The 17,843-nt window shown below is 32.9% G+C and overlaps 3 protein-coding genes and 3 non-coding genes across 6 annotated transcripts; 4 read left to right on the forward strand and 2 right to left on the reverse strand.

Annotated features, from left to right (window-relative positions):
• The first annotated feature begins 1,558 nt into the window (after positions 1–1,558).
• Positions 1,559–2,292, forward strand: LOC108831190 (uncharacterized). The gene has a single exon (XM_018604749.2). It carries the CDS (start codon positions 1,662–1,664, stop codon positions 2,010–2,012), a length of 351 nt encoding a protein of 116 aa, XP_018460251.1. The 5' UTR covers positions 1,559–1,661; the 3' UTR covers positions 2,013–2,292.
• An 844-nt stretch (positions 2,293–3,136) lies between these two features.
• Positions 3,137–3,210, forward strand: TRNAT-AGU (transfer RNA threonine (anticodon AGU)). Its single transcript has one exon. It is a non-coding gene; the product is annotated as a tRNA-Thr (tRNA).
• A 604-nt stretch (positions 3,211–3,814) lies between these two features.
• Positions 3,815–3,923, forward strand: LOC130501494 (small nucleolar RNA Z107/R87). The gene has a single exon (XR_008939724.1). It is a non-coding gene; the product is annotated as a small nucleolar RNA Z107/R87 (small nucleolar RNA).
• A 2,106-nt stretch (positions 3,924–6,029) lies between these two features.
• On the forward strand, positions 6,030–6,110 carry TRNAL-CAG (transfer RNA leucine (anticodon CAG)). The gene has a single exon. It is a non-coding gene; the product is annotated as a tRNA-Leu (tRNA).
• Positions 6,111–9,588: 3,478 nt separating this feature from the next.
• Positions 9,589–10,139, reverse strand: LOC108836474 (cysteine proteinase inhibitor 4). The gene has a single exon (XM_018609628.2). It carries the CDS (start codon positions 10,074–10,076, stop codon positions 9,738–9,740), a length of 339 nt encoding a protein of 112 aa, XP_018465130.1. The 5' UTR covers positions 10,077–10,139; the 3' UTR covers positions 9,589–9,737.
• A 3,950-nt stretch (positions 10,140–14,089) lies between these two features.
• LOC130501491 (cysteine proteinase inhibitor 4-like) lies at positions 14,090–14,434 on the reverse strand. The gene has a single exon (XM_056996405.1). It carries the CDS (start codon positions 14,432–14,434, stop codon positions 14,090–14,092), a length of 345 nt encoding a protein of 114 aa, XP_056852385.1.
• Between the last annotated feature and the right edge of the window lie 3,409 nt (positions 14,435–17,843).

Genomic DNA, 17,843 nt, shown 5'->3' on the forward strand with positions numbered 1-17,843 from the left:
AACATCTTGAGGTTCTTTTGACCTATTTATCTCACAACAAGTTGGGGATTTTTTTTTTTTTAATCCTCCTAACTAGACTAAGCTAACTCACTGCCAAAGAGAACACCCATCCTACAACAGCCTAAACCTCAATTCTATTTCCTATCCATCTGCCACCAAAACTTCTGCATTTCTATAACCCAGCTATTCTCTTTGTCATTCTGTCGAGCACCTTGTGTGCTAGCCACAAAAAGAAAACCAGAAACTTGCAACCACAGCCCATCATTTCAAAAATCAACCATATCCTACTCATTCACTGTCAAGCTTCCATAACTATGAATCTAAAACGAGCCAACCAATATCCCTCTTAAACTATGACAAAACGTTTGTTCCTTGAAGAAAGTCCAGAGATTACCATTGATAAGATATGGCTGTGATAACTTATTGAAACACAGCTCGGCTTTACTCTGTTGACAGCTTCTCCCAGGAGTCATGTTAACGAAATCTCTGGCAGAGACACGACAGCAGCTTGATGAAGACGTGGTAAAAGGCTTTCCCTTGGTCACAAGGCAAGTTTGGAGCTTTAGTGAGAGGATGGTCGTACGTTGGAATGTGGTGAAAAATAAAACCCATAGATCCAAGGATTTACTCCCTGGTGCTCTGATACCATGATAGTGTTTGAGAATAAGAGAGATTTGTGTTATAGAAGCTTTATTGAGACACAAACTAAAGAGACAAAACATAGCTCATAGAGCTTTATTGTGCAAGAAAGATAAACAAAGGAAAGAACTTGTTGATTGTCTTCAAGAGATTAAAGAGTTCTTTTGATTCATAAAATATGAGAAAGAGAGGCTGCTAGAAGCGCAGCCAAAGTTACTTCCATTACTTTCATTACACATATTTATATGAAACTTCTCTTGCAACAAACCCTAAACACATGGGCTTAAATTCATTACATTGGGCTTCATATTTCTTCTGTGGGCTTCTGTCTAATAGTATTTACCTTGACAAAATCTACGATTAAACATATCAATATATAAGATCGATTCAAGCATTAACAAGACAATTATATATAAAATCTAGATCCAGTTCAAGCATTAGCAAGACGATTTTATATAGTCTAGATTAGTGGGAAATGATAAAGCTTCCATTAGAAAAAGAGCCCTTAGGGGGAGTTAAGTGGGATGCATGAATAAAGGGGGTTTATATCACTCAATAATCACACAAACAAAATCCATGTGCTTCCCTTTAAACATTCTTCTTGTCATTTTCCTCACAACCATCTTCTACTTTGGCCAACTTCTTATCTTTTGTTGCCGTAAAAAAGAAATTCAAATATGCAAGCCTCCACTCAACACATATTTTTTTTAACACTGAACACATTATACATTATCTTTTTTACAATCCTTAGAATATCCTTTTTGCCTTCTTCCTCTTGTTATCTTCCAACTTTACTCCTGATTCTCTTCCTTTCGGATTTCGTCGAAATATTCAACAACCCTATAGTTATTAATTATATTCTCATGCAGATTAAATAATAAGAATGTATCGACCCTTTTCCTCCATATATAAATAGACACAAACATACGAAACATGACCCCATACCCTATAGAAACACACTCTCCACGCTCATATTATACTTGTACGTCAGGAGTTCACTTGCAAGAGACCGAAAGGAACAAATGGTAATCCAGTCTTCAATCGTGTTGCTTCAAGAAAGATTCAGAAAACTTCAGAGAACGCGAGAGTTAAGAGCTGAGCGAGAGCTCCTTAACCCTAAACCTAACCACCAAGACAACAAAATCTTACAATATTTCACCCAACCCGCGAGTTTTGATTTCTTCCAGTTTCTACCTCTAAACTCTCAAACATCCTCGTCACAGCAGCTCCTCTCCCTCTCCTTATGCCCTAACTCCACCTCTGATTCCATTGTTAAGCCTAGCTTTTGTCATCACTGGACAAATAATGACGACAAGACGAAGGTGGTTGGGACTGATCGACACGACGACGTTGATACGTCTCTGCGTCTCTAAAATTCATAAAATTTCTCCTCCGCATTTTTTTTTTAAATTTATAAAAATGTATATATAACCTTTTCTGGTCGGTATGCTCTTAAGCTCGTTTAAGTAGTCTCGAAGGTGGTGATGATATGTTCAAATGCAATCATATATAGTATTACATGTTTCAGAGATAAATCTTGCGATACAACGATTGATAGTATCGGTGGCGGATTTAGAAAATAATTTTAGCGGTGACCATAAATAAATAAAAATATATATTAAATTAAATATTATTACATAAATATTTATATAATTTTAGAATAATTTTTTTTTATTTTGAAAGGTAAACGGATACAACTAAAATTGTCTATAATTTTTTTTATCATGTATAGGAAAATTGTCAGTCACATCTAAACTTATTTGCATGTATTAATTGAGTCAGCACTCTTTAACTCTTGTATATGTCAGCAACATTGAGAGATAATTCTTAGGGTACCAATTATATCATTTAGTTAGCTCTTTCCACAAGCCTGCATTCAAATAATCTACTAACTAATTATCTTCTTTTAGGGTACGAGGATTCCAACTTTATTAGAGTTCACAAGTTGAATGAGAACTTCATCAATTAGTTTTTGTAAAAGTGAACCTATTTTGAGATAATTCTTAGATTTTTTATTTTATTTAGAAATTCAAAATTTTTGTTTGTTTTCAAAACACAAATGAAAATCTATGACATCATTCATTTTTTTTATTTTGGAAAGTAAAAATTCTTAATCAACAAAAAAACTTACAAAGTCTGAACTGTATCCAGTGCTAAGATTTATTTACCTTGGAAAAAAAAAACATAGTAAAGTTTTAGAAGAAATAGTAAAACGGAGCGTGTATCTTTATCAAAGAAATAAGTTAGGTGCAGAGCTGAGCGAGGACTATAAGGTGGAAAAAAACATGTCAAAATTTTAATTTTGCACCAAATATTCCAGAGTAGAGCCAATGCCAAGTGGAGTGAGGACTGATGTAGAATGGGTAAGTTCAAAAAAAAATGAGTTGGTTAAGTTCAAAAAAAAATACAAACAAATATGAGTTGGTGCATGCAACAGAACCATGTGCTATCAGACGTTTATAAATAGATTGCTACTTGTAACAAATCACGTCGCCAAGCTTTCATAGCTCAGTTGGTTAGAGCACCCGTTTAGTAAGCGGGAGGTCTTGAGTTCAACTCTCAATGAAAGCACAAGGTTTTTGGTTTTATATTTTTGTTCTCTTTTATGGACCGCATTTTGAACGGGCCCATTCACTAGTGTGGGTTTAAACGTTTAAGTCTTCAAATCACAGAAATTAATTAGGGTTTTCGCGTATTTCATATAAATACCGCCTACGCACATTGCCATTTGTCATCATCGAACTTCGTTCTTCTGTTGAAACTCTTCTCTCTCGGTTACGAACCTATAGATGTCCTTTTGTTTATTTAGAATGTCTTTTATGAAGCGTGACGCGATTTCCTCTCCAAGAAATCGATTACTTGACAAGGGGCAACAAAAACAGTGATGGTTGCATAACCCTAAAAGTTAACGTCACAAAGAAACAAAAAAGGCAGCGGAAGACGTAGAAGGAGCTTAAAGGGCTTCTCCGTCAGAAGCATCGCACTAAGGGTCTCATATTCCATCGCCTTGCGGAGCGGCGTTGCTGCCTTTACCGTTTGGGACCGGCCATGACACCTACATCTCATTAAAAAAAAATTTTGGTCAAACGTATCATTAATTTAAAATCCTTTTTTTTTTGCAATAACTTGTCAATTACTGGTTCTTAGGACATTTATTTAGTTTATTGATAATCTCAAAGGCAGTGACGACTCGGAAATATTCAAGCTCAACAGACCGGAACTAGGCGTTTCTTTCAATTGGAGGATTCGTTTCTATGTCGATAATCCCGCTGAACTGAGCCTTATCTACTATGTTTTACATCCTTGTAGGCATTGCGTTTACTTCAACACTAATCCAATTTTAAACAATCGTTTTCTCATATTAAACTCAGAAAGCTTATGGTTGCTTCCAACTTACTAGTTTATTCTATAAATTTGTGTCTCAACGACGACGGATTTGCAACCCTTAGCACTGAAATATTTAATCAATATCTAGTCCTTCTAATATAATATTTTTTATCTTTACTGGATTTTGTATGATAGGCTGCTACTGTTGTCACATTTTTTTAGCTATAAGTTATTGTGTTTTGATAAACCTCTGTTGCAGATTATAATTGTTGATCAAAAAACACTTGCAAAATAGAACTTAGAACACAACTATAAACTTTCAGGCAAATTTTCAGACAAATTTATGTCTTTTCTTTTTGGCTTTTTGATTTATATAGACAAATGGAACTAAACATTCCTACAAACTTTGGAAGCAAATGCACAATGGAAAAGATAATGGCAAAGTCGTTCACGTTACTTTGTTTCTATATATCAAATAGGAAGTGAAGTGGTGATCTAATTATTTGCATAAAACAAAAGTTAAAAAGAGAATACTTTTTTTTGTCACAAAAAAAAAGAGAATACTAAGTCTCAAAGACTTAGCGGTTGAACTTTACTTTGAATTTCTTGTGTAGATGAGTTTTTCATAGTTAGTTTTATTTGCTGACTCATAATTGTCGCACAAACCGAAGACTCAAGCTCTTGAAACTATCGACCACCCATTGGATTCCACTTATCTATCCCGCTAGCAAGAAAGTGACTGGAAGCAAATGGATTTACAAGGTCCCACAATTTTGTTCCTCCCTCTGTTCCACTTTAAGTGAAGTTCTAAGATTTTTATTTTGGTCCATAATATGTGATGTTCTCACTATTTTAGGTAAAATTAAATGTCATTCAAATTTTGTGACCAATTACAAAATCATGTACTATTTTGTTATTGGTTAAACTTATTTTATTTAATGTGATTTTTATATAACCAAGATAAAGTGCATAAAATTTTGTATTTTCTTAATAATTGTGTAAAAACCTTAAACATCACTTAAAATGGTATAGAGGGAGTATATTTTAATGTATATTAATGAATGATCGATTATATTTCACTCGCTTTAGAGCATCTCCAACTTCACTCTATTTTTCACTCTAAAATAGAGTTTAGAGTAAAAAATACTCCAATGACACTCTATTTCTCACTCTATAATAGAGTGAAAATATGTTTACTCCAAATATTGAGTAAATTGTTTTTTTGTTCAATCACTCTATTTTCTACTCTAAATTGAGTACCATTGGAGCAAATTTTATCTTTATCATAGAGTCATTCTATTTTAGAGTAGAAAATATAGTGAACTATTAGAGATGGTCTTAGTACGATGTGACAACGATCAGAACAACAATTTCTAAAAGGGTAAACAAAGGAAATTTTGACCTTGATTACACACCACCATAACTTATTATATGACCTCACACCATCAAAGGGACGGCTAGGCGCTTTAGAAAATAAATAGAATCAAGACATGAAGATAATCTTAACCACGGCAGTCTCTTGTGGTATTTGACCCTATCCTATCACTATTCTAACGTGATGTCGCCTTCTGACCCATTTACATTCGCCAAATAAATGAGTTGGACCAACCAATTACATTTATTACCCAAATGTGCTCTTACTGAATCGAATCTCAAGACCATCGTTCACGTTAATCATCCAAACCGAAACTTGTGTCTGAATTACTAAAGCATCGGTTGGAGACACAAACCTGTGAACTTCTCCATATAATTCGATATTGGCTAGAACCTGGATCTTTTTTAACTCCCGCACTCTCCATTCTCCTCAGCTCGCGTCTCCTTTGGCAAACACCACGTAATCCCCCCTTTTTTGGATCCAACTCGAAGCTAGTATTTCGTAGCTGGGAGTTCTAGAAGCTTGACCACCTACTTAGTTCATCTTCCCAAAGAAGATCACCATTCAAGCGTGACAAGAGAATTACGATGTAGATTTCAACTTAGACGCAGTGGCAGTAGACTGTTCCTATTCGAGCGAGACCAAAGAGAAACAGTTCAATTAAATATTTGTGAAGGAACTTAAGAAAGTCAAGATGGCCGAGTTGGTCTAAGGCGCCCGCTTCAGGTGCGGGTCCGAAAGGGCGTGGGTTCAAATCCCACTCTTGACATTATCATTTTAGTTTCTTTCCACCTTAAAGTAAGAAAATGTTTGTGTTGAACTGTATATAACTCTGTTAGAGTTTTGATACAAACAGTAAAAAAAGTTATGAATCTAAAAATTCTCCTTGAGAAATTGCTATTGCGATAATGTTTTGACTACTTTACTTTTTATCTGAGATATATTAGATACAAAACTGTTTAAGGATATGTTTATCAAGAAGATTAACGTGTGTTTTATTGTGATGGTGAAGAATGAAATGCAATATTAGGTCTTTAAACAAATTTCATGTCATTTACTCCTCGACACATAGCTAATTAGCTATGATGTTTAACATGAAAAAGTTGCAAACATTGGGTTAAAGCACTTTTCACAACTAATTATCTCATAAATTTACCTTCTTTTGTACTCTATAAAAATCCTTATCATGATGAAGTTTTGTTATACCTTACTCTGATTCTTTGGGTGTGTCTGTTGTACTTGTAACCCTACTCCGATCACAAATTGATCCTAGGAAAGGAGACATATGAGAAAAAGACATGATCATTGGTTGATATCTGAATATTTATCATTAGTGAAATTCCGAAGATGCTATAGTGACCAGCAAAATGGCCCAAAGGAATGAAAATGAGTTAGACTTAGAATGCATATATATGGAAGGGAGAGCCAATGCACATAATTTTCTAAGAACCAAAAGTACTAAACTGCATATATTCGTACTCACGTTTGTGAGACAAAACTATTTTCTTTTTCTGCATATTGAAGAAGACTAGTAAAAAAAAGAGGATGATAAGATAGAACAAAAAAAAGAGAGATGAGTAAGTCTGATATTAGACAGGTTTCTAATCAAAGTTTGTTGCAAAAAAAGACAGGTAATTCAATTTATTACTTATATTATTTCGTGTTTGTCTGGCTTGAAAATACAACATCTCATGCAAAGACTTGTTCTTGCAACTACAAATTTTGAATGAATTATACCAATAATAGCCCAGGTCCAAATATACCAGTTTTTAACTAACACTACACAACTTTAGGAGATACGGTTATTTGACCTTTGACTATGAGATTGAAAAAGAAAACACAGCAATTAAACATTACCATTTTCTAGTGAATCGTTCTTATCTCAAATATTTACCGAAGGTTCATCCTTAAGCCAGACAAGTTACTTGTAGCCAAAGCATCAAAGTTAATAAGTGAAGTCTTAACCTTCTGAAGCAGTACTATCATTGTCTATAGCTGGGACAAGTTCATGTTTCAACGCTAACCATTACTATTGTGGGACAAGATATTATAAGCGGATCTAGATATGTCGACAAAAAAATCATCTACCGGATCCACCGTCTCTCCACAGATCAAGCAATAGTTGAACCAGATAGAGTTAATAACAATTGATCAAGAAATATCGATTAAAATTGATTTGTTCTTGAACATACATTAGCCGACTCTACAAGCTTTTTGCCTTAAAATCAGCATAATCGAAACCTTCACACCAAAAACCTGAATACTGCTAGACTTGTAACCCAAATAGCACTCCTTTGAAACCCTCAAAAACTAAGCTTAACATATCAATACAAGAAAGACCAAAAGTCAGTCAATCTTTCTAAGAATTGATCTGTCTTTACAGTCTACACAAAGAAGCTATACAAAACATACACTAAGAATATACATACTAGACTGATGGAAACGTCCACATGGAGTGCATTCAAATGAACCATGCAAATCCATTTCAAGGGCTTGATGAACATCCTTCCTTACTTGGCTCCCTAAGATAACCCAGAAGTATTTCTGCCTGTAGAAGAAAAAACAATGACAATTCATCAAGATAAGCCTGTTTATCTATAGAATCCATATCACAAGGATCTACTAGTAAAACGAAAACAAGATATGATAAAGACAAGACTCTCAGTGTTTCGTAGCTAAGTCAACTCGGTAATTACCTTGCATTTAGCTCTAGCACTGACGCTGCCGTTCTGAGAGAGACTCGCAAGCGGAGGAATCGCGCCTTCCCTCACAAGCAACCCATGGTTCCTCACGCTATCAGCACAAAGCGGTAACAATGTCAAGACCGCGAACTCTTTCCCTTTCACCCATCCGTCCTCAGAGCCGGACCTACATAAAAGGGTGGGGTTGCAAATGACACAGGTTAAATATATAAATTTGATTTGTAGGCCTATTTTCGTAAGGGATTTTGGCTCAGTTGGTTACAGATTGAACCCAATGACCCCCTCTCCCCCTTTCTTCTCGAGTTCAAACCTCTGCATGCACACATATTTGTCTTTTTTTATATATTTGAAATCATAATTGTTTTACTTGGATTTAGTGTACAGAATTATGTTGAGCTATGACCCAGGTTAAAAAAATTTATGGATCCGCCACTGCCTCAAAAGCCTTCATATCTTAAGAAAACTATATTTCTTTTAGTTCATTCAATACAAAATTAAAAACGCAATAATAGCATGTGATTTTGGAACCAATATTAATGGCTTCACATTGTGTCAATTGTATGAAAATAATTTCTTTAAACCTTAAGCGTACGAGTGTCCAACCACAGATCATTAAAGTTTCAGATTTATACATCAGTTGTTATTCACGGATATAATATCAAGTGATTCACCCTTTCATTTGTCTCCCATTTTAAACGGTCTGAGATTGTTTGAAGCTAGTATTCTTCACAACAAACAAAGGAGCATAAAACATTACTCATTTGAACTCAAGACCCCTATATTTTCTTATTTTTTTGTCAACCGACCCCTATATTTTTCTTTAATCATAACATATTTACATGGTAATGCGAAGCTCCATGCAAGTCTAGGCTAAACGTCTGTAAATGTAAGATCTTATCTACTTAGCCGTCTAAACATATATTGTTTTAGAGTTTTTCTTAGATTCATCGGCTCCTGCGTCACCAATCAACAATCAATAATAAATAATATTTTGCTATTTCATATTAATATTTTCTAAAAAAGAAAAACGAATATAAGAATTGCAAGGTTATATTATGTTTTTAGAATAACAAGAAGAAAAAAACTCATTGTCTTATGCCTACAACCACTACAATGATTTTTTTTCCCGATATCTTTAAACTCATAAATTTTGGCGTGTTATATGAGCTTATGTTATAATTAATATAAAGAGAAGATTGAAAGCATAAAAACGATCTAATCTGTGAAAGAAAAAACAATCTGCATGCTAAAGCAACAACACTCATTCAGAGTAATATTTCCTTTTTTTTTGAATATCAGGAGGTTCAGGTCGGAACACATCCCTAACCTGAAATCACATCAATGTTATATTTCGTCCCAAATGTCACTACAAAACTGAAGATCTCTAACACTTACGTTCACTCTTCATGCCTCTTCTAATGTAAAAATAACAGATAAAGCCAAAAGTCACGAACAACGCACGTGTGCCGCCTGCGTCTGCAACGGCATACATCCATCCTCATAGATCTATTCAACCCCCAAAATCTCGAATCAGAGATTCAGAGCTCCAAGTAAAACAGATCTTTTATTTAATATCAAGAAGACTTTTTATTACCAAACAACAACATATAATGTCAAAAAACAACAACATATAGTGTCAAAATCTCAAACCAAGGAAACCTATATAGATATCAGATCAATATTCCAAATCAGATCTACACAGCCTTGAAAGACTCAAGACTCCTGTAATGAGCCCACACCCTTTCCACCACCACAGCCTCGTAGTTCTTCGTCGCACCACCACCATCCTTGGCCGCAATCTTCAGATCGTACTTTTTCCCGCTAACCACTTGCTCCTTCCCCTCGACTATCTTCACGAACACCAGATTCGCTTTCGACTGCTTGTTATGCTCATCAACCGCATACTTCGCGAGCGACACCACGTTCGGATCTGATAAGTTTTCAATATTCTTCCACCCACCGAGGTTGCCTTCCACGACGGCGATGAGAGGGAGGAGGATGAGCGAGAGACAAATCAAAGACTTCATCGTCATTTTTTCTTTTTTTTTTTCTTTTTCTTTATGGATCTTGGACGGTGTCTTCGTGTTTGATGGTTTTTAACTTTTTATAGATTTTTTCAAGATATGGGTTTTGCTTCGGAACGTGGGCAGATAGTTCCAGAAATTTACGGACAGCCCTATCATCTTACGCGGTGATGAGAGTTTATTGTCGTTCTTACACCGTCAGATTTGACAACTGGATAATGTCCCACGTGGTTTAAGTTACGGACACGTTAAAGAGTCAACGTAACTTGTCCCGTCACGAGTTTTTTTTTCTTTTGCCAAAGATTTATAGTGGAGTAATGGAGTTTATTGGTAGAGCACTACATGGGCCCATGTTTGTTGATTTGGGCCAACGTGGAATCGCGTCGGCAATACAGTGATGAATTTATATGACGTCGTTTTCGGTTAATGTGTCAAAAACCACTCGAGGAAAGCCTAGTTTTGTGGCGGGACTGACAATACCGCTGTCTTAAGAACTGTTTAATGATAAACATCGATTACTTCAAGTAATCTTTATATATAAAGTAGACTTTTTTATCTCCTTGGGAGAAAAAATGCCATGTGGCATTCTCTTTTAACCATTAAAATATTTTCTCAATTTATATTTAATTGGTTTAAATTGGTGTTAATTGTGAAAGGCATTGAATTTTTAAACTTTCTTTCATAAATGTCCACGAGTTTATAACAGTGTTTTGAATCCGATCCAGATCCGCGGTTGAACCGGTAGATTTGGTGACCCAATGTAAATCAGTTTTTTTTTGTCAGTAAAATTTAATTCATATTAATCGGATTTAGATTTTGTAAAAAATTCAAAATTTAAGAACCGAAGAAAAAATATTTGATGGAATTGTAGTATTTTATAAAAATATTATTTTGATGTTTAAAAAATATTTTAAAATATTAACTTTAGTTTTTATATATTTTTTTTATTGCTAATATATTATTATATAATAAATTTAATTCATATTAATCAGCGGTTGATCATTTGACCCAACGACCCGGTAAATCGTCTGGTTTAGTATCCGAATCAAATTTCAAAACATTGTTTCACATGGTTTCTTAGAATTTGATGTTGACGATGGAGAATAGGACATCTACGATTCTTCTTCTTTAACACAATCGACGTAACCGTTCATGAATCCAGAAATCCCACTCATCCCACTCTCTCATATTGAATATTTATTTAATTCATGCTTCCTTAGCTTCATTGCCTATGTATAGACGGTGTGAGAGCTCGGGTGGAAATCCCTTTACTTTTTCTATTTCAGATCATGTCGAAGTCCCAGTTTCATTGTTCAGAGTTAAAGACAAACCGGTATAGAGATGTTGTTAAGACTAGGATATAACAATTTGGCAAGCCTGAAATGTTAAGAAAGAGGCAAGCTGTTGGGTTGATATGTTGTTGCTTGATGGAAAGGTAAGAAGATTTGGTGAAATGTTCTACTCCGGTTAAAACAGAATTTGTCTATTAAATAGAGGAGTTTACCAAACATTTATATTTTTTAGCTAAAAAATATATTTAAATTTATCAAGATTCGTTGATATTTGCAAATAAGGGTAGACAAACAAGAATTTCGTTAACAGACGGACATAATCTTCCATTATAACAAAACTAATATAGAAAATAAATTTATGTTTCTTATTTTAAAATACATATTTTTAGAAGCCTTCAAACTAAACTAACACATACAACTCGCACCTCCATATTTAAAAAATAAACGTGGTAATCTGAAAAGTATATATTAATACTCATCAATTAGTTTACCAAAAGTTGATACTTCACCCTTATGTTTTTTTATAAAATTTATAAAATATGAAACTTATTCTATCTTTCTATTCTTTGAACTACATATATTAATACACGTTTAATAGATCATAAGTATTCTAATAATTAATAATATAAGTATGTTCTCTAAATAAAATGTCAACTTTGCTTTATTTCTAACTAAATTAACTTTGTTACGACTATCAGCTTTTTATTCTATTTTTATTAAATCAATTAGTAATAGCCACTTATGTTATTTCTCTTTGAACTAAACAATTTCAAACAAATTAATATACTACGTTTATTAATCACTATCAAAAATATTAGAAAAAATATCATTTTCTTTTAACATATTTTTATTTTCATATTTTTAACATATTTTTTTACTAAGATCATATAATAAATTATAAATTCATGTAAAAATAAAATATACAGACCCGGCGCGTAGCGCCGGAAAATCACTAGTTGTCTAATAATCCCTCCTTTTGAGAAAGATACATATTTTAGGAAAAAAAATTATTTCAATAAGATATATTTTTTTTATATTCTCAATGTAATTTTTGTCAACTAATAATAAATTATGTGTTTCAAAACCATTAATTAAATTTCTTGAAATTTTATTGGTTTAAAAATATAAGAAATATAAAATTTCAAAAAACTCTGCATTAATAAAAATTTTAATATATTTTTCTTAATAAATATGAAAATTCTAAAATATGTATTATTTAAAATTAGAGGGAATAGTGTACTAGTATGCCTTGCAGATTTCATAGATTTAAAAACTAAAATGTTCGGGTTCTAGTATAAAGATCAACTCAATTGTCATTCCAAACTCAAATAACTAAGGTGAATTCAGCTTAATATGATAGTTATAACGATTTATCTCTAATTATTCAAATAATCAAGTCTCATCAACAACCAGATAATTTCATAACGCAATATAAACTAGGTTTGATATGTTTGCCGTATTACTTCGAGTAATTGTCTAATAATGTATGTATTAATGCACAGCAAAGTAACATTGTCCATGGCAGTGGCTGAGCCAGCTCCACCTTTCACCAGGGTCCATGTGATTCGCGATACCGTGTAAGTGAGGCCAAAGCACGGAAAAAGGTCGGGTGATGATTGCAGGGTCAGTAAACAATGATTTTGAGCCTTGGAAAATTAACGACCGACCGTCGGATGGGATGGGGCCCATGGGCCGAGAGAGCGGGCGTGGATGGCCCATTAGCCGTGGGCGGTCGGAGCGTTATAAGTGGTATTAGAGCTGGTTAGCCGTCTCAGTTCTGACCTGAGAGACGTCTTGAGACCTGTCGTGAGGTGCAACGAGGACGTTGAGTTCTTTGAGAACGGATGAATTGTAACATCCCGAGTTGTGATATGTGAAAAGGCTTAAGAGAATTGATTTGGCTACCTATGTCACCAAAGTTGACTTACATTTTCCGTCACACATCCGTTTAGAACTCCAGAATTAAGCGTGCTTGAGCTGGAGTAGTGGAAGTATGAGTGACCTATCGGAAAGTGATCCGCGATACCGTGTAAGTGAGGCCAAAACACGGAAAAATATCGGGTGTTGATTGCAGGGTCAGTAAACAATGATTTCGAGCCTTGGAAAACTAACGACCGACCGTCGGATGGAATGAGACCCACAGACCGAGAAAACGGGCGTGGGTGACCCATTAGTCGTGGGCGGTCGGGGCGTTACACTTATTGATTGATCTTCTTTGTTATCCCAAAACCAACTGTTTACTTTTCTTCTTTAGTTATTGCATATTTCAGAATACCCTAGCTCATAAAACAATTATTTAACTTTCTTTATCTCCAAAATCAACGTAGGGAGGAAGGAAATGGAGATAGTCACACTACATTTGTCTGTATATATATTTTCATGAGGAGTGGTGCATAACTTAACTGCATTTTCATGAAAAGGAGAAGTTTTGTTTTTGGATTAACGCGCTTAGCAAAGGTTGCTTTGTAGTCTATGCATTAAAAACACTTCGCTGCTAAAGTTTGTACTAGGTTTCTCCCCAAACCGTCTATGTCTCCAATAATCATTTACCAAAAGAAAAAAACATTATCATTAATTAACACCAAAGAATATATACTTTGATAGTCTTATTTCTTTTATTTCAAACAAAATACATATTTACAAACAACAGTATAATGTAAAAAATCTCAACTTACCAGAAATCTTATATTATATAATTTCGGACGGAGATTGAATTTTAACAAATCCAAATTACCTTATCTTCCTGAAAAACTCAAGGATCGGAGCATTCTTATGTTCCTTGTCAAACACTGATGCCTCATATATCTCTGACCAATCCTCACTATTCCTGACCCCAATTTTAAAATAGTCTCTCTGTCCCGTATCCATTTGTTCCCTTCCTTCGAGGATTCTAATGAACACCAATTTATTTTTTGAATGCTTGTTATGCTCATCGACCGCAAACTTGGCGATGTTAACGAAGTAATCACGATCTAAATTCCTGATTCTCTTCCACCGACCTGGTGGCGCCTTTTCTCCCACAACGGAGGTGACAGGGAGGAGGATGAGACATAGACAAATCAAAGTCTTCAACATCTTTTCTTTGTTCTTGAACCTTTTTTTCTGACCTTAAAAGTATCGTTGGTTTTGTGGGTTTTATAGCTGGAAAACTTTTTAAAAATATAAAGACTAAACATATAAAATTTGAAATTGCTTATTAATAACTTGATAAACTTAGCATAGTTAGATTTATTTGACTAATCCAAAATCCATTTGCTTTTAACTCCTTAAATGCAAAAATACTATTTATATAACAATCTGTCAAATTTCTTATTTTTTTTCTATATGCAGAAAAAAACTAATTTGATAACTTTATATAGTCTTATCGATTGATATTGTCATCTGTATCCCTTCCTAAAACCAACCACTTGATTTTGTTATTTAGTTATCCGACATATTTCACAATACTCTAGTTCACTATACAGTTATGTTAACTTATGATTTCACCAAAATTGACATCTGATGGACAGTTCCAGAAACATCTAATGGTATACAATAGTTTTCGTGAAAAAATAGCTGATCGGCCCTAATTTTTTTTAGTGAATTCTCTCTAACCATTTAAAGTAATCTTTTCCCAAAGCACCACACCTAAATATTTCGTTAGCTATGTTATTCAATGGAATGTGATTTCTTGTTTTCATCTAAAATAGAGTCCAAGACCAAACTGCAAGAATACAACAGACAATGTTCATCAATTCAAACTAAATTAATATACTTTAATATTAATTTATTTTTATATATTTTACCAAATATGAAAGATCAGTAAGTATTTGGTTTATATTAATTAAATTAATTGATAAGAAGTTCAATTGACTAATATAAACTCAAACCCAAGTTCAGATGTGTATTTGTTGCTTGTACATTTAACCAAAATTTTAAAGTTTTACAAGTTTTTCATTCAATAAACTTTATTTTTAACATATGATACACTATTTGATCTCTTTCAGATTACTTCTCGAGTATATCTATATAAGAACATAAATTTTTTATTTTAGAGGAGAAAAGAGGTGGTTTTGTTGGAACAACAATTCAACACTTTTCTATAGATCATTTGGTACATTTAGAAGATAAAGACGACAACTCTTTTAATGGGAAAGACACATCCCTAGTCAACACTCTCCAACTTGCTTCTCTTGAAGCAATATGGATATTCAAACCCAGTTGATCAGATTGTTTTGTTGGAATAACAATTCAACACTTTTCTATAGATCATTTGGTACATTTAGAAGATAAAGACGACAACTCTTTTAATGGGAAAGACACATCCCTATTCAACACTCTCCATCTTGAAGCAATATGGATATTCAAATCCAATTGATCAGATTGATGCCTTATGGATATTTGATAATGACCCAATTAGTGGTTTGGAGTAGTCTTAAGGATCAAATTAGATTCTGACTCGCCCTTTAAAGGGTGGGTGTATTTTTTTGTTTTAATTTAATTCTTATATTTGTGTTTTCTTTGTGATTATATTTGTATTTATCTTTGTAATCATATGGTGTATAAATCTTAATCAAAATATATTTTATTAAATAATAACACATTAAAAATTGATCTGGTATACGTTCGGTCAGGGCTGGGTTACCGATCGAACCTACCAACCCGCGGATTTCAATTTTGTTTTGGTTAAAATATACGACCCGCGCAACTTGCAAACAAATAATTTGTACCAGCATCCACCCCATTTATTTTTTTTAAATAATTATTAATTTAATTATTATAAAAATATATTTATAATAATTTTTTTTAAAAAAAATTTAAATTGATTTTTAAATTACCATATTTAAAAAAGTGTTTACTTTTATTTTTATTTTTATTTTTTTAATATTTCTCGGGTCCACAGATATCCGAAATCCAAAATCTACTAACCCGCACCCACCCCTAATAAAATACACTTGTGTCACAGTCATTTCACACATTAAACTTGTACTTTATTCCTAAACAAATATTACATTTAAAAAAAAACAAAGTATAGTTATAATTTTTAAAAATCAAATGGTAATTAAATAGATGAAATTATATGTTTTTAATTAAATTTTCATGATTTGTTTTCATATATAGTGATTTACATAATACTATTAATACACATAATAATTTGTCATCAGCATGTTTTTTTTTGTTAAATAAATACTAAATACTCACAGTTTAAATTAGATATAGGCCATATACGTATCTCTTTAAATATGAGATTAAGTTATGCTGATTATTCACGTAACTAATTTGCAAATAAAACATGACTTTTCAAAACTTTAAAGTTCACAAAGCACTAATAGTATTAGACACTATTAAATAATAACTGCAAGATAGTAACATTATTATAACCGCCTACGAATTAGTTTTTTGAGATTATGTAGGGGAAAAAATAGTTAGACCAATCATTTATTAATAGGATGTTTTAATAGAATTGATATAAATATATAATTAAAAGCAATGGCATAGTTGTAAACTCATTAATGTAAAAATTGTTAGAGAAATATATTTTAATATATTATTAGTTTATATTTAAGGTAAGACCAAAATATTAGTAGTCTAATGAATAAGTCCAAACAACTTTGTATAAGTAGATTTTTTAGAAATGCTTCTGTTTTAATAGCATAGATGAGTGTTGAATCATTCGGACTTTGTGATTGCAAGATAAGCCTTCTCGAACTTATATGCTGAGATGGAATGATTGTTTTGAACAGTACTGTGTACGAGAGATATACAAGTCGTCACGATCCTATTTGAGACGATCTATTTAGATTTAATGGATATAATACCAACCTGGTGGGCTGACTGACCTTCATTTTAGAAATAGACGTGTTTTGCTTTTGCATGATAATTTAATAATGTGAAGTTGATTCTATTTCCAAGAATATAAATGTTTGTGCAGATTCACTAACAAAAGAAGATAGAAATAGAGACGTTATATTTACCCATGTAAACCGTGTACTCATCTTTAAATACTTGCTTTGGAACTATTTTTACTACGGTTCAGAAGATCTTATTTGTAATGTTGTATCTAAGAATATTTTCAACTTTATTCTATAATTTATTTTTTGCTTTGACTCCATTCCATTTTCTACACCATAATAGAATAATTAGTAATCATGAATTTGCCCTCTAAATAGAGTAATTTTTTTTGTTCATTGCTCTTTTTTTCCCCTCCAAAAATGAAGTAAAATTGTTGTTAACTCAATTCTATTAAAAAGTTACTCTATTTTGAAAAAAAAATGAATTTTTATTGAAGATCTTTAAATCAACCTTGAAGCACAACAACAAAAACAAAACACGTTTTCCGTGAAAACGTTGTAATGTATACATGGCCATCATCAAGTTTATCATCAAAACAAAATGAAAAAAAATCTTTAATGTTTGCTAATTCGTTTTATATCATACAAACTCTAGTGTTTCTTCCTCTTACGTTGATCTTAAATGTGTTTTAGAGGAAAAAAGAAAGTTGATG

Source organism: Raphanus sativus, unplaced genomic scaffold (genome assembly GCF_000801105.2).
Source record: "Raphanus sativus cultivar WK10039 unplaced genomic scaffold, ASM80110v3 Scaffold0215, whole genome shotgun sequence".
Lineage (NCBI taxonomy): Eukaryota > Viridiplantae > Streptophyta > Magnoliopsida > Brassicales > Brassicaceae > Raphanus > Raphanus sativus.